At 44.1% G+C, this 22,789-nt stretch overlaps 1 protein-coding gene across 1 annotated transcript in view; it reads left to right on the forward strand.

Moving 5' to 3' along the window:
• The window catches only part of Pitpnc1 (phosphatidylinositol transfer protein cytoplasmic 1), a 269,794-nt gene that overhangs the window by 225,063 nt on the left and 21,942 nt on the right, over positions 1–22,789 (forward strand). Inside the window, exon 7 of the mRNA XM_013148395.3 lies at positions 21,073–21,228. Within this exon, the coding sequence (XP_013003849.1) occupies positions 21,073–21,228 (156 nt within the window). The remainder of the gene's footprint in view (positions 1–21,072; positions 21,229–22,789) is intronic.

The following is a 22,789-nucleotide window of genomic DNA, read 5'->3' on the forward strand; positions in this document are numbered from 1 at the left end:
CGTTTAGAGCCCCTGAATCAGGGCGTCCAGTCTGTGCTTCCAGTGAGTCTAAAGGACTCACCTCGGCAAGATGAGCCCCAGCTCCGGAGTGCTCTGAACTGATCACAGCCTTTCCACTTCATCACGGTCACTGCTACATTTTGAATCCTTGTTCCTTTCAAAAGGGTGAGTTGAAACCAGGCGTGGTAGCCCACGGCTGTAACTCCAGCGCTCGGGAGGCTGAGGCAGGAGGGATTGTTGAAAGTTGTTGCCTGGGTTACATAGTAAATTCTAGGTCATCCCAGATGACACAGTGAGAACCTGTCTCAAAAAAACAAAAGGTGTGCGGAGGAAAATGAAATGGAGTGATGGCAAAGGCCGGGAAACCCTATAAAGGGACCAAAATTAAACATTTAACAAGGGTTCAGGGGCTAGAATTTAGCTCAATGGCATAAGTGCCTGCCTGGCAAGCACAAGGTCATGAGTTCACACACACACAAAAACCCAAACACACAAGGGTTCCTTGTTCCTGTTTTTGAGACCTGGAGGTGAGTTGCAGGGACAGTGGCAACAGCGTGCCTTTGGAAGGCGGCCACTAGGAGCGGTGCTCTGGGTGTCTGCAGGCTGCTGAGATGGGGAGTGGGGTGGGGAGGGAAACGGAGATGTGATTCCAACACCTCCAGATCTCAGGGCCTCAAAATCCTCCGCAAGCCCAGCACACCCCTCAGGAGCTAAAGCAAACTGTACTGCTGAAACTTCAAAAGAATGTTTTCCTTTTATTTCTATTCTCTGTTTTACACGGCTCCTCGCATCTCTGCCATTCTGTGACGCAGTGTGGAGCCCTCACCAGAGGCTCGTGGACTTCCTGGCTTCCAGAACCATGAGCAAAATGAATTTCTATTGTTTCTTTTTTTTTTAATTTGGATGGGGGGATTAAACTCAGGACTATGTGCCTGCAAGGCAGGAGCTTATGCCGCTGAGCTAAATCGCTGGCATTTTCTATTGTTTCTAAATTACCTAGTCTGTAGTATTACCTTACAGCTGCAGAAAATGGACTAAAATGGGTACCATCCTAGGAGCCCAGTGACATAGACTGACCAACAGTGAGTGGAGCTGCTAAACTTCCTTAGAGGTGAAGTCACAGAGACAGGCCATTGGGAACTTAGGTGAAACAGCTGGGCATGGCAGCGCACACCTGGACTCCCAGCACTGGGGAGGTTGAAATAGGAGCACTCTGGAGAGCTCAAGGTTGAATTTATAACAAACTACTCTTGCCATCACTAACCTACTCCTGCAATACTGACATTAATTACCTCCTAAGGGTCCTATCTCTTAATTCTGCTTCAGTGACAGTTAATTTCACTGTGAGTGTTGCAGGGAGCACTCGGACACTGCAGTACCCAAGCTTATCTTATGCTACCACTGTCTGCCACGAGCCTCTTAGGAAGTGTGCATTGTAGGAAAAAAATAATAGTATATAAGAATTTAAAAGAAGAAAACAGGAACCAAAATGCCCAGGAATGTCAGCCAGGAGCGAACACGTGGAATTTGGCTCTTGCTCGGTTTTCTCTGATGGAGCATCTCCCCCTGAACTTTCAAGGAAACAAGCGATGAACCCACAGATTGCTCAGGACTTGGGCCAACTGCATCTGTCCCTGCTATTTTTAGGCTTAGTAAATTAAAATACTAGAACCTCTTGGCCCTTAGTGCAGGTTCCAAATCAAGTCAGGACCACCTGCAGAGCATTTTTTAAAAGGGTTTTTTAGAAGGATAACCTGGGTCCCACCTCAGACCATCTACACCAGCCTCAGTAAGATGGGGTCTGGGGATTTATGTCAATGCACCGGGCTGGAGAAAGGATCTCAGAGCAAACTCCTCCGTTTTTGTTTTTGTTTTTTTTTTTTTTCATGTCATGACATGTTGAATGGACATCGGAGAGGGGGAGCACCTGGTCAGAGGTGACCACTCCCCTGGGTGAGAAAGCCCAGACTTGTCCCCCGAGGGCCACCGGAGTAGTATGCTACCCAGTCCAAGGAGGGGAACTTTGCCTAAGAAAATGTCATTTATTGTGTGCAAGTTCTTAAACCATTTCATTGATAGAAAGCATTTTTTTGACACTTAGTTTGGAAGGTGGAGATAAGCCTGAGAGGAATCTTTAACTGCTCATTCCTCTGCCAAGAGGGAAGGGAGTTAGGGCCTTGGAATTTCATTCTGTTGGAAATCTGATTCCATCGTGGAATTGAGACCAACATTTTCCTTGCCAGTCTCTAGTGTTAATCATAATATACATTCGTGCAGTCTTTCCTCCTACATAGCCTCAGATTGACCTTCATCTCAGTTTATTTTGCTACTACTGTGTTTCTGATGTTGACGGTGGTATTTTTCCCATTGAGTAGTAAGACCTGCCCAGGAATGGTCTCTTCTACTTCTGTTTATTCAACTGTTCAGCTTCAGCTCCAAAAATATCCAGGAAAGAATAGATAATATTAAGGTGCTTATCTTCATGTTTTCTTGCTAAGGGGCCCAAAAGATGACATATAAATTAACTTGGCCCTTAGCATTTTCCACAGATTTGCTAAACATAGCTTCAGAGGCTCAGGAACTGACTTTCTCTAAAAATGCCAATCTTGGGGCTGGGGATTTAGCTCAGCGGCATAAGCACCTGCCTTGCAAGCAGGCAGTCGTGGGTTCGATCCCTGGTACCAGTAAAAAGGAAAAAGACAAAAAAAAAAAAATTCCAATCTTAAATTGTTTCATTCAGTCTAAACCTAACATCTGAAAAATAGATATTGTCTCTGCTTTATAAATAAGGAAACTGAGGCTCAGAGTATCTGAGTAAGTTATCTTTAGGAGCCCAGGTTCAAACACCAGCATGTCAAATCCCAAAGACTGCTTCTCCCGTACTGAGAAACCTCCTCCAGGTAAAATTAGAGGTGTCAGCGACTGTTATCTTTGAAAGTCATTCTAAGAGATCATTTCCTCCTTAAATGTATCTTGCTAAGCTCAGGGCTCTCTGGCATTAAGAATGGGATGCCTTGGGGAACGATCAGGAGGGTTTTTCCCATCCTGTGGTTTCCTGATCTGCTGGAAGTCCTCTGTCAGTCTTCTGGGGAGATTTTCCTCATGGGCTGATGGGGTAGCTCAGTGGTACAGTGTTTGCCCATGGTGTGTGGGGGCCCTGAGTTCCATCAGCCCAGAGAATGGAAAAGATTCCTTTTTGTGAACAATCCAGGGTTTGTTGAAACTTGTTTGGGCCTGGAAAAAATAAAAACTGGCCATCCTACAACTGAGTAATATAGGAACACATTCTAAAACAGAAAAAAATTGTCATAGTTCCCAAAGAATGCATCCAAAGACCCCAGTATGGGAAACATTCCTTTTCTTGTATTGTCCTTACCACACTAGACGGAGTTAAATAACTTGGTTCACACGAGTTCCTGGAATAGAAATGCAAACCTAGGCATCTCTCATTTCAAAACTTTTTTGCAGTGAGACATGGTGGCACATGCCTGTAATCCTAGCACTTGGGAGGCTGAAACAGGAGGATCACTCAGAGTTTGAGGCCAGCCTAACTGACATAGTAAGTTTAAGGCCAGTCTGAGCTACATAGCAAGACCCTGTCTCAAAACACCTTCTCACTTACCCACTTACTTCTCCCAGAATCTAGAATGCCACAGAGGTCCTTCTAGGAAGAGTAAAGAATGAGACATAGATGTCAAACAGTGAAGGTTCCAATAGCAATGGAGTCCATTCGTGACTTTCACTTGCTTTTTGTGTTGGGATTCTAAGTAATGTTGCATTTGGAAAAGTAAAATGGGTTCTAAAGCTAAAATAAGTTTGCAATCGAATCCAGTCATAAAATGGAAATCCTTTATTGTCTTCAAATTACAGAGCGGCTGGTGTATTGAACATCTCTATTTCAGTTTCTGTTCAATAAATTGAAGGCCTAAGTTTCCCAAAATAATTCAGTACAAAGGAGCCGGCTAGATTTGGGGACACTTTACCCCACACAGATCACCTTTGCCCTGTTGCTGTTCTTCAAGAACGTCAATTCTGTTATCAACGTTCCATGTAATAAACTAAAGCCAGCTATGGCCCAACTGGTGTATTTGCAGTATTGATCCAGATTACTGATGTTTCTTCACGGCCTGTGTCCCTGTGTCCAGAGAAACACTGGAAAAATCAGAATGGACAGAGTCAGTCAGGAAAGTCAGTCCCAGTTCTAAGACTGCAAAGCAGCTAGAGCCCTACAAGCTTCTCTAACCTGAACTCCCTCAGCCTCAGAAGCCCTGGGTTCCTGCTCTCTCGCTCTAGCTGTTATGATAGTCACAAGATGGGGTCCCCTCCAGTGTGTCCTTGCATGACTTTGATTGGTGGTTATCTTGATCTGTGTTTATGCCAGAAAGAACCATTTAGGACTAGGTAACAGGATGTTCAGACACTACCTCTTGTGACCCTAGAATTGGGAACAGAGCCCAAAGCTGGGAACGAAGAAGTCATGACCCTACATCCTTCAGGCAGCTGCTAATCACTGAGGCCGGGTACTTCGTGTGGCCTGTGAGGAGAGCACCTCTAGTCAACCTTGCATCGGCCGTCATTTCTTCCCCTTCCTGGGCAGTATGTCAGACAGGAGAGGAGTTCTCGGGGTCATTGCCACAAGCCCTGCAATGAGAGTCCTTTGTTTTTTTTTTTTTTTTTTTTTTAATTTTATTTAAGGAGAAAAGAAAAAAAAAGCAGGGAAAGGGTACAAGTTATACAGATTTACAGAAAAAAAATGAACAGTAGGAAATCACTAGTTAATGGATTACATATTGTCATCTTAGAAATAATTGTTCAAGTCACAAAATTAAAGCTTGTAAAGTGGACATTCCAACAATGATACTGCAAACAGTTCTGTTCAATGATCCAATAAAACTCTGTGATATCATTTTCTATCTTATACACTTAAATATACATGCAGTTATATAGTTTGGAGCACTTTCTTTTCCTCTCTTTTGTACCATGACTATTACACATTTTGGGTTTCATTGCTCCCACGGTTCTTATTACTTTTTTGGAAGAGAGTAAAATCAAATGTGACATAACAGAACAGAATCGGTCAAGTCAAAAGGGTGGACATAATAGATAATGTAAAAACATAATACAAGGTTATCAACAATGGTTACCATAATGCCTCCCGCTATCTCTAATAGAATTGCCTATATCGTTAGTTATAATACAATTGAACAAAACAGTAAAGAATAAAACCGACAAAACCAAAACATTGGAGACATTGTAGGTCTTCAAAAGTAGATAAAAGTCAACAAGAATGGGCGTCATAATGAATCTCATTATCTTCACAGCTGATGCCTAAACTTTCGAACCTGATACTATCCAGCAAAACAGAATAGGGGAACATCAGTTAAAAACCAGATGGTGAGAGTAATACAGGGCTTTAAATCAAGGTAATGAAAAGTCAAAGTGGGTTGCTATAATATATCCTGCTATTTTTTTCCTTTAATTAAAAGGATAAAGATAAAAAAGTAAATAATGGAGTGGAGATTGAGATAAAAGAGGGCATAACAGCAAAACAGCGCACATCAAAACATAACCATTTAAGCAGAATAGTGATTCACCACCAGATAATCCTAACCTAAAAGTAGTTACCATATTGTCTCTTTCTTTGAAATCCTTGAGTACAACTTCGTATACTGTAGCATTAAGTATATCAAAACAATGTAAAACCATTCAAGAGAATGACAGCATTACAGAGTATTTAGAATCGACTAACAGAAAATGAATAATGGTTTCTGTATAATCTCCTTGTCTTTACAAGGTTTTTGCTTATACTATCGTACATAATAAAATCCAGTAAGATACAACCTATTTAGACCATTGGAGACAGAAGGACAAAAGTTAGATGAGACTTCAAAACAAGATGATACTAAATCAGTATTACCTATTAAGATGTCATTTTCTCCAAAATAGCTGTTCCAATCATCCAATCTTCTCTGCCTCGTTTCTGTTGAGCTCTTTTTCTGTCAGTAGCTGTCAGTTTGTCTTCTTCATTTTGTTCTCTGCTCCATTCGTTGTGGCCTCTCTGCCATTATTTCTGGATTCTTTGTATTTTTCTTTTTTTAGAATATCCTGCAATACTCTCTGTAGAGTTGAATTGGTGGTTGCAAATTCCCCCAGTTCCTCTTTATCCTGGAAGCACCTTGTTTTTCCATCAATTTCCAGGGACAGTTGTGCAGGATATCTCAATCTTGGCTGGAGATTATTATCTTTCAAAGCTTGAATTATTTCCCCCCACGCTCTTCGTGATTTGATGGTTTGTGCAGAGAAATCTGCTGTAATTCTGATGGGTGTTCCCTTGTAAGTGGTCTGTTTCTTGTCTCTTACAGCTTTTAATATTCTGTTCTTGTATTGAATTTCTGGAATTTTGATTATTATATGCCTGGGTGTTGCTCTGTTTGGGTTGTAGGTAGCTGGGGTCCTGTATGCCTCATACATCTGAGTATCTTTACCTTTTGCTAAATTAGGAAAATTCTCCTGGATTATTTCTGTGAGTAGCTTTTGTAGTTCACTTGTTTGTGTCCCTACTTCTTCTTTTATGTTCTTAATCCTTAAGTTATGGCTCCTCTTATCATCTTCTTGTCTTTGTATTATTGCTGTTTGTTTCTTTGTTATTTTTAAGAAGTTTTTCATTTCATTCTCCCATATTACAAGTCTGCCCTCCAGTTCAGATAGTCTGTCCTTAGTTTCTTTCAAGCTGTTATGCCAGTCTTCTATAGACTCCTTAGTATCTTGGTAGTCCCTTTGAACCTGCTTCACGTATTCTATGCTTTCTCTGTTTTCTCCATCAAACAATTCTCCCCTTTTTTTCTGTTCTTCTATTCCACCGCCTGTTTTTTCTTGGGTGGTACTTAGCATTTCTCTAACTATTCTGCATACTTCTAGCTTCAGGTCATTGATAACTTCATTCCTGAATTGGTCTATGAGGCTCTCTATATGGTGCCTTATGTGTATTGGTGCGGTGTCTGCTATTGCCTGTTTCTCAGAATTGGGGGCCGAGGGGCCTTTCTTGTTGCTGCCTCTTCCCATGCTGCCTCTTCTTCTCTGTTCCTTATATATGCAAGCTTATATAAGAGGCCCAGCTTCTCTCCCAGTCAGCCACAGCCTGATCGTATTGCGCCGGTTAGGTGTTCCCGCTCAGCGCTGCGCACCAGGGAGTTACGGACCAGGCAGCCTACGCGTCTCCCCTCCCGGCCACCGTCAGGCTCTGGGATCTGGGTTGGGACAGCCTAGCAGGTCCGCCGGCAGCGTCACGCAGGCCAGGCACTTTTCACCAATCCCACCCGAGAGGGGGATGTGTGGCTGGAGTTGCCACCGCGCCCTGCTCCCACAGGACTGCTCGGGCCCAGAAAGTCCTCTGCTGGAGTCAAACTGTGGTAGAGTGTCAGTTTCTCTCACTCACCTCACCACAAGTCAGTGCACGCCTCTCTGCCGTTCGCAGACTTCCGTTCACAGAGCTTCTGCGCGTCTCTCTCCTTGCCGAGCCACTGTAGAGGCAGCCAGCCGCCGCGCGGCGGGAAACCCAAATCGTGGCTTACAATGGCGCGGGGTCGAGCCTCCACACCGAGTCTTTTCTGTTCCTGTTTTAGCACCAGGACTTCATTCCAAGTTGGTTTCTCTCAGCCCAGTTCGTTCCTGAGTCAGCAGAGCATATCTCCACCTGCTTATGTCTCCTTAGTCCGCACCATTCCTGGCTTCTGAGCCGAGTCTTTCAGAGAGCCTCCGATAGTTGCTGTTATCTGTCCGCCATGTTCTCCCAGAAGTCTCAATGAGAGTCCTTTGAAACCATCATCTGCAGAGCTGGGGGAGGGGCATGTGTAGCTCTTACTTCCCTGGCACCCCCATTCTGCTTAAGATTGACATGTCTCCCCAGATGTTTGAAGGAGAACGTAAAGATTGGTTCCTAGACCTAGAACCCATTTATGCTTGATGACACACTCCTATAACCCCAGCACTCTGGGAGGCTGAGGCAGGAGGATCCCCGAAATTTGAGCCCAGTTTGGGCAATTTAGGAAAACCTTGCCTCAGAATTTTAAAAACAGGCTAAGGCAAAGGCCCTGGCTTCAATTACCAGTACAGGAAAAGAAAGCAAGGGAAGAAGGGAAATCAAGGCTTCCAACAGCTCATTCCTCAGGTTTGAGGAATTTGCTAGAAAGTCTCATAAAACTTAAGAAAACACCTTATATAAGTTTATTGATGTATTATAAAGGATACAACATGAAAATAGCCAAATGGGAGAAATGTCTGGGGTGAGAGCCTTATGAGCAGTGGAGTTCATGGAGCTTCCACACCCTCTTCAGGAATCTGGTAGGATTCTGGAATCTGGAAATGTCACTCAAAGGCCTGTGTGTTAAAGGCTTCTCCTTAGCTCAGCACTATGGGAAGTGATGGAATCTTTGAGAGGTGATCGTAGTACAAGGAAGTTAGGTCACTGGGCATGTTTTCATGAAGGGGATGCTGGTACCCTGGCCCCTTCCTGTCTCCTCCTGCCTACCACAAAGCAAGAGGATCTCCTTTGCCATGTGCTTCAAGCATGATGCACCCAGGATGTACTGTGCCACAGTAGAGGCAAGTGACTGTGGACTACCTTGCATACTTACAAGCTATTTATCTCAGGTATTTTGTCACAGTAACAGAACGGTGACTAACACACCCTCCTAAGAAGTTAGTGTGTTCATCTGTTTCTCAGAGGTTGGAACTTGGACTGTGAGTTCTGACCCTCTAGATGCTTGGTTGTTGTGATGGCCAGTCTGGTTCTGAGGCTATTTGGGGACTCTGCCCTAAGACACTTCATTAGCATCAACTCAGCTCTGATAGAAGGGGCTCCTTAGAAACAGCAAAGACACTATGTCAGGAAACCCAAGGGCTTTAAGACCTGCGTCCCAGGAACCAGACTGACCGAGACCAAAAGCATTTCTCATTACATCACAAGGACTGAGGAGAGAATGTGTCTAAGTGCTTGGCATAGACTCGCACAGAACAAGCACTCACCAAACATTAGTCAGATAGTTATTTTTCCTTCCTTCCATCCCAGACTTTCTTCTGATGACCTCTTTTGGGTTCACCTTTGCCTTAGTCTTCTCCCTTGCCGTAGAAGGACACCACCAGGGCTAGAAACCATACACTATGAAGTTCTTTTGTGACATGTGCTCAGATTTCCCATTTTCATGCTCCCTCTTTCCCAAGTGGTGAGTTTTGAGTGTCTCTGACCCTGGATGAACTGAGAAGGACACAAAACACACAGCAAAGGGCTCCCCCCACCACGACCACTTTTCTCTGCCTTCCTGTACATCAGGCAGACCTCTGAGACAAACTCCTCCGAGAGGCACTTTCCAGAGGGGTGGCACAGAGCACTGTGTGAGCGGTACACTCCGCTGCCAAGAGCAAAGGCTTTAAAAATAGCACTTTAGGTATTAACTGCTAACAAAGCAAGAGTCAGCTCTTCTGGCCATAATTTATGTCTCGGGGATTTTGGGGGGGAAGGAGTTTGGGTTTTTTTTCCTTCTTTTTTCTTTAGGCTTGTCCTTTTAAGTAAAGTTTGAGGTCAGTTGTCAAGTATAATCTGAAAACTACTGCTCATTTTTGAGCAACTTTATTGAGCTGTAGATAAGATGCCATACAATTCACCCATTTTAAGTTTACAGTTATTTTCACAATACATAGATAGCCATCACTGTAATTAAACTTAGAACATGTCCTCACCTCAAAAAGACTTTAGCTGTCACCTCCCCATCCTCTTACCCACACTCATCCCCATCCCTAAGCAATTACTAATCTACTTTCTTCCTAGATTTTCCCATTCTGGACATTTTCTATGAAGGGGATCATAGTTCTCATGGTCAATGTTTCATCTTATGAACTAATTAAAAAAAATTGGTCTTTTGGGACTAGCTGCTTTGAAAGCTTCTTGGCTTTTATGTGTATCCTTCTTAGGACTCAAGTTCCAGAAATCCTATGCTAAATGGGTGCTAAATTTTATCAGGTTGAAATGGCCATTCATTGGAGGAGATGAGAGTAATATCTGTAACACCTTCGCTGCCTCAAGGTCCAGAATGCAGGAGGAACAAACCTAATGTATGATCTGTGCTCTGTTTGTTCTTCTTATTTTAGCATTGAGCACTATAGTTATGTAATACAGGTTTCTAGCTAAGGTTCCTGCTTAGCCCATTTTCATTTAACATTTATCACAAACTTCTAACTTCATTTAACAGGGCAAACCCGTTAGTTATTACCCTTTGTGGTTCAAATTGAAAGCATAATTAGTCATGGAGACACTGTATCTCAGTGAATGTCGGCCAATAATATTGCCTCCAAGATGCAAGTTTTGCTCCAGCTGGACCAAGATCTCCTGGGGACTTCTCTCTCTCTCTGCACCTTCTGAGATAAATGGTAGCCCATGCAGGAACACAGTTTAACGTGGACTGCACTAATGAGGAAGCCCTCCGAGTCACCGTGGTCCACTGTGTCCCAGGGCGAGAGAGTGAAGCCTGCAGGTGTGCTGACCATGGAGGGAAACCCTTTAAGAATGTGTGTCAAAGGGAAGGGGTGGCCAGCCAAGTCCATCTGCCCCGGGGAAACAGCTCTGACACTGGTTCAGTCCCCCGCCCTGCCATACACATGGGCTTTAACTACAGGACTCTAAGTTGCGTTCTACCAAGTCTGGGGAGGCCCAGCAGCATCCAGAGCCAAAGACCTCACTGTGGGTGAATGGACCAGCTCCTGCCCTGGGGAGCTCCCAACCCACTTGCTTGAGCCACCCAGACGCTGGGCTAGAGGAGCTGCTCGCCCCACCGGGTAAGAGTCACTATAAGCACACTTACATGGAGCCCTATGGATCTAGCTACGTACAGCCTCTATGATCCATCCAGGCTCTCCAAGACTGAGAGAGGGAGAGAGAGAGAGAGTTAAAGCAAGCATTTCCAGGCATCTAGAAGACTCGCCTTGTGAAAAGCTCTCTGACCATGTTATAGGTTTAACTGTATCTCCCCACCAAAAAACAGTGGTTGAGTGTGAGCTTCGGAATGTGAACTGGGACTGTGTGAGTTGGATAGAACCTTTACCAAGGTAACCAAGTTCAAGTGAGGTCCTGCGGCAGGCCCTAATCCCGTAGGATGGGTGTCTTTGTAAAATAAGAACATGTGGACACAAGGACAGACTGGCACAGAGAGAAGACCACATGCAGACACAGGACGAATGTCTTGAGATCTCGCCAAAGTAAAGCTTCTGTAAGCCAAGGCATGCCAAAGATAGCCATCAAGCCACCGAAAGCTGGGAAAGGGAATCGGCACTGATGACACTTTGATTTTGGATGGCTAGCCCCAAAGCTGTGTGGGAGACAGTAAATTTCTGTTGTCTGTGTCTCCTCCTCTGTAGCACTTTGTTACAGCAGTACTAGGAAAAGAACACACGCAAGTGCCCCAATAAAAAGTGCTCTGCCCACTCCCAGTTTGGAAAATTACTAGAAGAAGGCTAGTGCATGTCTGGGTTTGGCTTTCAGTGCCCTAGAAAAAGCTTGTAAGTCACCTTAAGGTACTCAGAGCCAGCTTGACATGGTGATCCATGCCTATAGCCCAGCACTCGTAGAAGTTGAGGCAGAAGGATCACACATCTGAGACCACCCTGGACTACATGTGAGATCATGTCTCAAAAAGAAGAAAAAGCTCCAACCCTGGTTTTGAGGCTAACCATCTTGCATTGGGAGGTGGCACCCAGTAGGGTCATTGTGCTAGGGACTCTCCATGCTTGGGTGGTTTCCAGTGTCCTAGGTGAAGTCTGCCCCTGCCCCCAGCCTCAGGAAACAGCCCACCATACGGGCAATCAGACTTACTCTGCGCGCTTGTCCATTGGGAACCGGAAATTCCTACCTCTAAAACCTAAGATAGGGAAATAAATTGGATCTGAGCACTAAAGACTATTACATGCCCTTGGCCCAGGTCCTAGTCAGTGTCCTACTAACAACCCTCTTGGGCTTTCTTTTTTTTTTTCCTCTTGGGCTTTCTTTAACCATTATACTGTGCACAGTGACACATGATGGCTTCCAAAAGAGGGCCGCACAAGGAAACCTACAGGACATCAGATGGCCCTATTTGTATGCTTAGCAGCACATTTCTGTACATTTGACCACACAATTAACAATAAAATGCATGGTAGTCCTATAGCACTGGAATATTCCTGAAGAGCTTAATAAGATTTGAGGAAATCGCACTAGACATTCTCTAAAGGTACCGCCTTACTTTTCTCATCACTGAGACAAACTACATGACACCTGAAGTTAAAGGAGGAAAAGGTTGTTTAGCTCACAGTCCATAAAGGTTTTAGTCCATCAGCAGCTGGTTCAAAGGCGTTGCGGGCAGAGGAGAAACAGTTCATGGTGGGCGGAAGGTAGCAAAGCAAGCCAGGGGTCTTAGCAGTTCTTTCTGCACCTTTTATATTTTATCTAGAAGTCTGCCGGGCTTAGGACAAGCGCCAAACCCCAATCAGTGGGCTGATTTAGTAATCAGCCCTTAATCCTAGCACTATGATTTAATCACACACTCCAGATCCAGCCACCCCTGAAAAAGCCCTATCTGTGACTGCATGAGGCTTTGGGGGCACATCTAGACGTAAGTCATAATAGGTACTTCCATGCACATATCGCTGTGGGAAGTTTTCTGTGCATCATGCACCTTTCCTATGCCGTGCTGAAGTGGGGACTGTGCTAACATGATCCAATCTAAGCCTTGCACTGACCCCACAAGGGAGTTGTGAACAGCATTCCTCAGGGAGGATGCTGGGGCTCTCCTGATAGGCGGTGCCAGATTTTCAGGTGACAGTGTCCTGTCATGGTTACTGCTGTAACAGAACGCCACACACGGTGTGGCTTATAAACCACAGCTGTTTATTTCTCACAGTTTGGGGGGTTGCTGGAAAATCCAAGATGAAGGCTTTGGCAGATTGGGTGTCTGGTGAGGGCAGTTCCTGGGTCAGAGTTGGCACCTTCGTGCTATGGCCTCACATTGGCAAAAGGGATGGAAGGGCCCTCTAGGGTATCTTTTATAAGGTCTCTGGTCCCCTCCCAAAGCCTACTTCCTAGTACCATCACATCTGTGGTTAGGTTTCACCATGGGGTCAGAGCATCCAGACCACCCCTGGTGGGTACTGATGGTCTGAGGGGATTGCAGGTAAGTTGCTGATCATTTCTGAGTTCCAGGTTCCTCATCTGAAACACGGAAGTGATATTTACACTAAAAGCAGTGGCTGAATCTTGGCTATATGCTCAGATTGCCTGGAACTTTTAAAAAGCTGAGTGTGCAGACTGCATCCAAACCCAGTTAGAGCCTCGCCCTGAGCAGTGCAGCTGTGACCTCGCTCTGTCTGTACCTCCTCCCCAGAGGCTTTTCTCACAGCTCTGGAGGCCAGAAGCCTGAAATCAAGATGATGATCCTTCCTTTCCTCTTGCTTCCGGAGGCTCCAAGAGTGAGTTCCTTGACGCGTGGCTGTGCAACTCCAACCTGCCTCTGTCCTCCAATGTCCTTCTCTCTGTGTCTTCTCCCCGGCCTTGTAGGACACTCATCATTGGATTTAGGGCCCATCTGTCTAATCCAGGATGATCTCATTTTGAGATCTTCAGCTTAATTACATCTGCAAAGACCTTTGTTCCCAAATGAGATCATAGTCATAGGTTCCAGAGGTGAGGACTCAGGCATATCTTTTGGGGGTCACCGTTTACCCGACTGCAGAGAATGGTCACAGTGTTTTCTCATGACACTCGGTTGAGCTTCAGTGGTTTTGAGAGTTAAATCTCTCTCTCTCTCTTTTATTTTAAAGAGGATAAAATTAAACACAACAAAACAGAACATAAGAAAGCAATGTAAGAGACATAAATTTCAAAGCAAGACAACCGGAGATCTTCACTATCTATCATGTTGTCTCTTGATTGATAGTATCAAGTCTGAGAGTATAGGCAACTACTCTGAAGATGACAAGATTCACTAGAATACCCACTCTGGTTTGATTATTACCTGCTTTTGAAGTTTTACACTGTCTACAATGTTTTGTTTTTATTTATTTATTTTTTTTTTTTGTCTTTTTCCTTTTTATCGGTACCAGGGATTGAACTCACGACTGTCTGCTTGCAAGGCAGGCGCTTATGCCACTGAGCTAAATCTCCAGACCCTGTTTTTATTAATATTGTTATGTACTGCTATATTCAATTATACTATGCCTGATGATATAGACAGTTCTATTGAAGATAACAAGAGACATCATTTACCATTGTAGATCACCTTGTATTGCAGTTTTATATGACTTTTTCATTTCATGTGTTTCTAGGAATTTGTTTTGTTTTGTCTTGTTTTGTTTTTTCCTCTAATTCAGAAAGGATAGATACACTTGTAGAGACTCATGTGTGTGTAGAACTTCTAGACAGTTTATGAGAACTGATTATATACTGCATGATGAAATGGACAACTACTTTAAAGAAAAAGAGACACTAAGGTCCCTGGTGCTGATCCCGTAGCATCATGTTGTGAAATCCAGCAATGCCATTATTCTTTGTTCAGAGTGATTTTAGTCTGTTTTGTTTTGTTTAATTTCAACATACATGAAGGTGGAGAGCTATTTTGAAGAGAATGAGAGCCACTATGACAGCCATTGTTAACTTCCTTATTGTCTGGTCTTGAAGACCTAAAATGCCTTTCTCATCCTGTTCAGATCAGTTCTATACTATGTTGTTTTGTATGAATTCTCTGTATAACAGTTAAATCTCTCAGTCACACATGTGTGAAAGGCCTTGGGAAGTTTGTAACATCAGAGATGGAATTTGAGGTTTATAAGCCTCATTTTAAAATAAACCTGGAAAAGAAAGTTTAAAAGGTAAAGCAATCCAATACTCTTATTAAAAAAAAAAAAAAGATAAGTGACATAGGGTTTGAATCAGAACCAGAATACTCTAGAAGCTATAAAAACAAAAATTCAAAATTGATCTGAAAGCCACACAAAAACAAAAAGGTTGTAAGAAAGGTCAACTCGGGGCTGGGGATTTAGCTCAGCGGCATAAGCGCCTGCTTTGCAAGCCGGGGGTTGTGAGTTCCATCCCTGGTACGGGGTGGTGGTGGTGGGGGGATAATGATAATTAAAAAAAAAAAAAAAAAGGGAAGGTCAACTGATATGTGAAGGGAGTGATTTAGATACTTCTGTTGAAAAATGCAAGTGAGAAAATGACCAGACTTCCAGATAAAACAGGGTGGCTGCATCCAGCCACTCCCCCCCCCCCACCATTTTCATTCAAGTGCAGTCAACTGAATGTTCATTGCTGGTCTGGAATTTGATTAAAGGTGTCCTTTGGGAAGCCTTCGTGGCTTACCTCCCTCCAGCTCTTTGAACATGAATCTCTAATTGTAGAGAGAATCTCTAATTGTTTGAGATTTGCTAGATGAAGTCAACAGCTGTAGCTATGACACCAGTCTAGCAAAAAATCGACACATGGTTGCCATAAAAAGCCCAATTGTTAATTGCTTCTTTGGCATCTAGCTATAAGAAAAAACACCCTTTTGCTGTTTAATATTAGAAGTAAATGTCGTGGAAAGAACATTGAGCTAGAACTGGGGGATCTATCTCTGGAAGCCCGTGATTTAGGGATGAGATATCTCACTGCTTCTCAGGCCTCAGTGTCCTTATCTATAAAATTGAGGACATAAACTCAAATTATCACTTTCAGCTTAAAATTCTATCCTGAATCTTAAAAATACAGCGCGCACTCCTCACTCCTATCTAGGCCCATCTCACAACTTTATTTCTCAGTAGCCTGAAGGGACTTTCTAATTCTGTGGTATGATTGAGAACCTCCTTAGATTTCAGCATCTCCGTAGCTTTTGCTGTACAAGCAGCACCGTAGTTTCTGGGTCTTAGTCTGAAGTTTGCTGGGAGGCCCTTTCATGCTCAGCTGCTGTGGAAATGCAGCCCACCAGGGGTCCCCTTTTAAAGGAGAGTCTTGTTTAACGCTGAGGAAGTGTGGAATGGACATGAAGAAAGGAACCAAATACAGTTTGTGAAAGCAGGATGAGACGGGCACCTCTCTGCAGCCTCTTGCTGTCTTCCCCAGGAGCTCTGATGGCAGTGAGCACAGCTCAGGCCCAGGCCCTGGTTTCCTTCATTTCCGGTCTCTGTGGCCCGCCCTCCTTGCTGTGCTCCCTGGGATGTTTGTGTCTCTAGGTCCCCAGATGCTTAGCCTCCTGCTTTCCTCTGTTTGCTGGCTCTGTCACCATCCTTTACTTACTCAGTCACTAAGCCAAGTAAGACAACCTCACTCAGGGTCACAAAGATTTGCCCGTCAGCATTCTGGTCAGCCCCAGACAGGGTGGCAGCCATGTCCTCCAGGCCAACAGATGGCTCTGTGTGTGTGTGCGGTCAGGAGCACCCAGCATCAGCCCCCCTTCTGGGAAAGCTACAAGACAGATGAAGAAAGAAACCAGTTTTCTCTGTTTAACCCTCACCGCTGAGTTTTAGTTCCCAAGAACAACTGGGCAGATACAAATTTCCTTGTTCAGCGCTCTCAGGCATGCAGCTGGTGGTAGGTTGGGTATGTGCCGTGAAAGAACAAAGCACCATTCATTCTCTTCATCCTTGGTGATCGGCTTTGTACATCTGTTTTGTTACCTCTTGCGGAGGGACAATCTGCCCCCAAATTAAGTAGTTTAAAACAACCACGATGCTTTATTTCTTATGACTAGAATCTTGACTCTGTGTCCCTGGGCACATCGTCCGTCCTTCCTTGTGGATGGCTGAAATACCGAAGGTCATTTTCCCTTCAGTGTCTCCACTGGGGTGGCTGGACCACCCGTGGCCTAGCTGAGGAGCTCAGCGTGGCCTCGCCACACACCTGCCCGGGACTTCCTCATACCTGGCAGCCTCAAGAGAGTCCCTTACACCGTGGCAGAGATCCACTGTCTAGTTTTGAGCTTCTCTTCATGTTTTAGCTGCCGCGGTGTCTCTTCTACTGATTCTGTTGGCCACTACGCATCACAGTCCAGTCTAGATTCAAGAGGAGAAGGAACAGGCTCTGTGACAGGAACGAAATTCCAGGGCAGTGAGACAAAGAATCGGTGTGGTCATCTTCCAAAATCGCCATAGTCTGTTGGTGATGCAGCAACCAATATAGGTCTTTTCTTCTTCATAAATTTAACATCTTGTCTAAAGTTTTTCATGCAAAAAGCTGTACATAATCAATATGTATTCATCATAAGCCTGGTGACGTTGGAGGCAAATATATACCCAAGAAGCAGTCACCACAGTGTTTGCTGTAAACCTACCCAGCATCTCTCCGAATTCTTCCTGCTCTCAAATTTATCATCATCCAGGCAGAGCGTAGTGTAACACACGGCTCCATTCCAGCACACAGGGCACAGTCGGTAAACGTGTGCTTAGCACCATGATGGGATAACTTTAAGTAAAAAGAGCACCAAACTCAGAGCCCATGCACGTCCTGAAAATCCTGCTAATGCAGCACATAGTATTTTGCTAGATTTTTGGTTTATTTTGAGACAGGTCTTACTGGGTAGTCCAGGCTGGCCTTGAAATCACTGTCTCACCCAGGCTGGTCTTTGACTTTTGACAGTCCTCTGCCTCAGCTACCTGAATGTTGGGATTACAGGTGTGTGCCACTGTGCCTGGCTGTATTTTGTATTATTAAAAGATTTTTCTAGGGGCTGGGGATTTAGCCCAGCTGCATAAATGCCTGCCTGGCAAGTGCTAGGTTGTGAGTTCGATCCCTGGTACCAAAAAAAAAGAAAAAGAAAGAAAAAAAGAAGATTTTTCTGATATATAATTCATATGCCATAAAATATAATTTATTGGTCTTAATATATTTATGGAGTAGTGAGCTATTACGTTAATTTAATTTTAGAACCTTTGCTGAGGATTTAGCTCAGCGGCATAAGCACCTGCCTTGCAAGCAGGTGGTCTTGAGTTTGAACCCTGGTACCGATAAAAAAAAAAAAAAAATTTAGGGGGCTGGGGATTTAGCTCAGTGGCATAAGCGCCTGCCTTGCAAGCAGTCAGTCGTGAGTTCGATCCCTGGTACTGATAAAAAGGAAAAAGACCAAAAAAAAAAAAAAAAATTTAGAACCCTTTAACCATCCCAAAAAGAAACACTGACCAGGTATGGTGGTACATACCTGTAAGTTCAGTGCCCAGGAGGCTAAGGCAGTAGGATCACTGTGAGTTCAAGGCCAGCCTGGACTACATAGGGAGACCCTGTCTAAAAAACTAAAAGGGAATATTATCATTCATTCCCCATACCACTCTTTCCTCCTGCCTTGGGCAACCACTAATCTACTTTCTCCACAGATTTGCCTATTCTGAATATTTTCCATTAATGGCAGTAGGCTCACATAAATGAGTACATTATGCACTGTAGCTTTTAACAACTGGCTTCTTTTACATAGCAACATGTGTTTTGAAATTCATCTGTGTTAGAGTATTCATTAGTGCTTCATTTCTTTATGAGGCTGAAAGATACCCAGTTGCATGGATATGCCACATTTTATCCATTAGTGGATGGACATGTGAAAGGGTTTTTTTCTTACCATTGTGCATTTGAACATCCACAGATAGGTTTTTGTGGGGATATATGTTGTCAGTTCTCTCTGGTAAATATCTAAGAGTGGAATTAGTAGGATTAATGATAACTATTTAATCTTCAGAAGAATTACTGAAACTGAGACAGGGATATAGCTCAGCAGCACAGCCTACATGGCAAGCGCAAGGTGCTGAGTTCCATTCCCAGTACCAAAAAGAAAGGAAGAAGAAGATTCTGAAAAGTGGTCATACCATTTCACATTCTTCTCTGCAATTTATGAGAGCATTTTTAACTAGTCTTTGACTTAAGTATTGAGTTGATTGTGGCTAAAAGGCTGATCCCCCAGTTACGTATGTGTGATGGCCTCAAGGTGAGGCATTCCCACCACAGCATTCATGCAGCAGCCATGGTGTGCGGCAGTAGAGTCCACTGCGCTCCTGGAGGTCCAGGCTCATGGAGGTGGATGAGCAATGCACAACCCCAGGATCACCCACCTGCAGGCCCAGGACAGAGGCAGCTTGGGAACAGGAGGGAAGAGCCCTCCGTCTGGGTGACATGGGAAAGGATCTTTGGGGGAGGTGATGTTTGAGTTCAGTCTGGAAGAAAGAAAAATGAAAGTGAGGGAGAAGCGTAAGCTGGGACAAAGGAAGTTCAACAAGCAGAACTAACACCTGCCTAGAAAGTTCGAGAACTTGGGGACTTCGGAGAATAGGGCTGCCAGGAGCTCCTAAGGACAGGACTGTGGCACTGGCATGGTGGCCCGGGAAGATGCTGGGAAGGTAAGCAGTCACATAAAGGGCTTCATACTCCACGCCAAGTATTTAATTTTACCCTTGAGTTGTGGTGCTGTGCTGTGCTGTGGATGGGTTCTGAGGAGGGAGTGGCAGGGTCACAGTGCCCTTTGGGAGGTCAGCCTGCAGCAGAGGAGCAATAGGGGGCTGAGGGCTCTGCCTTGACCATGATGACAGGCTGGTGTCTGCCTCGTGTGGGAATTGGACCTGTGGGCACACTGTGCTTTCTGGGGGAGCTACAGTTATGAACAGCAACACCACAACCCAGAAGCTTATGGGGCAGGCCGATGCCCAGTGACCCCAGCTGGCCCTGCAGACCTCACCAGACGTGAGCGTGTCCTGCTGCCCTTCTTTGTGAGCAGGTTGCCCTGGCCCCTCAAGTTCACCCGGAACTATAGTCTGGTCCAAGGTACAAGGCCCAGACAGTCACAAGCAGTCTGGTGGTAAGTTTCACCCGGTCTACACAAGGCCCCATGGCTCTCCTGGGAGGGAGCCAGCACTTTCTGCTTTGGCCAGTAGTGTCTGCTGGGGCTCTTTGTCTCCTGGAGTCCCGTATCCCCTGGAGCAGGGTGGGGATTCTGGCCCTGGACCCATTACTGCACACAAGGCCCTGCCTGGTTTCAGTCTTCTTTATAGTAGTGACGGTAGTGCCTATATTTTAAAATAATGATTCAGCTGGTGTGGTGGCTCACACCTGTAATCCCAGCACTTGGGAGGCTGAGGTAGGAAGATCATTGTGAGTTTGAGGCCAGCCTGGGCTACAAAGTGAGCTCAAGGCCAGCCTGAACTGCATAGCAAGACCCTGTCTCAAAAAGACAAAAAAAATTAGATGGCCAGGGATGTACCCCAATGGCAAAGCACCTGCATTGAGTTGTTAGTTCGATTCCTGGTACCAAAAGTAAAATAAAATTTAAATAAGTAAATAAAACATAGCATTTTTGCATTTGATTCATTTATATATTCCTTTTGAAATGACTCAAAAAATAACCCTTTCAGGACAGAATCAGCAATTTCCATGACAGTCATTGAGCAAATACTAAAAGACTAAACATTTTTAAATCACTTATCTCCTTTGTTTCCTTCTTAAAATGGAGATAAAACACAAATTTTATGTGTAAAACTCTGGAGAGTTTGCCATTATATTCCGATCAACATACAGTCACCCCAGAGGTTTCCTTCTGTCACTTTGCACCTGCACTTCCTCTAAAAGGTTACCTCTCATCAGAAGTCCTGCTTGTCTTTGAGCTTGTGTTTAAATCACCAGTGTATACGTGCAATTATGTCTGGCTAGTTTTGTTCAACATAACATCTGTGAGAATCATTTTTTGACACTTAAATAGGTGAGCAACCCTTTTGTCAATTAATTATATTAGAATCTCCTCCCCCTTTAATCTTTAAATTAAAGATACCATATAATTTACCTATTTTTTTTCCAATGCTGGGATCAAATTCAGAGGTTCACAAGGCTAGGCAAATGCTCAACTAATGAGCTACACCACAGTTCTCATCCGTTTAAACAAGTGTATGACTCAGTTGCTTTTATTTATATTCAGAAAGTCATGCAACCAACCACCATCACTGCTGACTCCAGCACATCGGCACCATCCCCATAAGCAATGTTGTAGCCACCCGAGTCCCTCTCTTCTGAGTTCCCAGCAATCAAGTACTGATCTGCTTCTATATTCCTTCTAGGACCCTAAACATTTCAAGTCAGAGAAGACAGGACGGGGCCAGTTAAGGGAAGGCTGGAGGGATAGTCATCAGCCCATCATGTGCTCCTACAAGCTGGTGACTGTGAAGTTTGAAGTCTGGGGCCTTCAGACCAGAGTGGAACAATTTGTGCACAAAGTAAGTGATCCAAAAAAAATTTTAAAAAATAGCTCTCGGGCTGTGCACAAGGCCTCTGACAGGCTTTACTGTCGAATTGGAGGCCTTGTGTCCATCTAGGGCGCCATGCTGAGCCAATGCCAGGTAACCATATCTAGAAAACACTTTTTGGAGTGAAAATTCATTTTATATATGGTTTTGATTTCCTCCCACTATTAGATGTAGATGTTGTATGTTTCATCTCTCATTCTGTGAGCTCCGGATCCACTGGGTAAGTTTATCTGGAGATGAGGCTCTCACAATGTCCTTCCCTCCTTGACATCAGGCTAATCTGCCAGGCAGAGGCAGCTGGTAGAGGCTCCGGGCTTATCTGCGTGCACGGCGCTCGAGGCGGATTCCCCCTGGAAAGATCTTGCCTGTGTAGGCATCTGAGGCAGGCAATGCCCCAGGGATAGAACAAGAAGTCTCCGCTGTGCCCCAAAACGGCACGCCTCAGTGTTTCTGCTCTTTAACTAATTCTTCTACTAAAGAATTATTAACCACCCAAAATGCAGATTTCACTTTGGCTAAACATTTTAACTTTGCAACAAGGACCTACTTGGTGGGGCTGGGGATTTAGCTCAGCGGCATAAGCACCTGCCTTGCAAGCAGGCGGTTGTGAGTTCAGTCCCCAGTACCGATAAAAATGAAAAAGACAAACAAAACAAAACAAAAGAACCTACTTGGTGATGATTTAAGTTTTCTAACACAATTCACCTGGAGGAAAAAAAAAAAATCAGTGGAAAATGCTACTGGAAGCATTGCCCTTGATAACTAGTCTTATTTTCATAAAAGCTAATAGCCCCTAAGTCATCTCTGAATTCCAGATAGGTTAGCTTTCTGTTTATCTTTGCACTTAAATGTTGATGAAGAGTAGCTTTTCAAAATTCCTTTGAGGGCACTGAAAGTTTTACTCAGTATTGAGCTTTTTGTTATTTAGATGGATTTGTCTACTAAGGAGGCCGATTTGATGATAGAAAGTTTAATTTTTGAATTTAGGTCTATGGTCGATGGAGTTGATTTGTCTTTCAAGTCCTCATAACTTGGGCGGCTTGAAATGGCACATTCTGGAACAAATTCCAGAGCCTAGGTGTGTTCTTGCACACAGAAGCTTGTGATCCTACAATGAGTTCCAAAACCCATTCTGCCAGCCAGGAGTCAGAATGCGGTGAGACACATAGAAATCCAATTTGAGGGGCTGAAGGTTTAGCTCAGCGGCATAAGCACCTGCCTTGCAAGCAGGCGGTCGTGAGTTCAATCCCTGGTACCGATAAAAATGAAAAAGACAAAAAAAAAAAAAAAAAAAAAAAAAAAGAGAAATCCAATTTCAAACCTGTTTTCTTTCTGTGTTCCAGTTATTAAGGAAGAAAGCAATCCCAACTTCCAGAGTGTCTCATCTCCTTGGGGCCATTGTCAAAATGTATTTTATTTTCTGTCACAAAGTCAGATCACTGTATTTCTTTTCTCACAGATGACTTAGGCTAGTTTTGTGAATCCATTTCTTTCAAATGCCTGTAAGGTGGATGTTTCAGTCACAAACATT

This window comes from Cavia porcellus, unplaced genomic scaffold (assembly GCF_034190915.1).
Source record: "Cavia porcellus strain 051 isolate PalLab524CR breed Dunkin Hartley unplaced genomic scaffold, mCavPor4.1 scaffold_32, whole genome shotgun sequence".
Taxonomy (NCBI): Eukaryota; Metazoa; Chordata; class Mammalia; order Rodentia; family Caviidae; genus Cavia; species Cavia porcellus.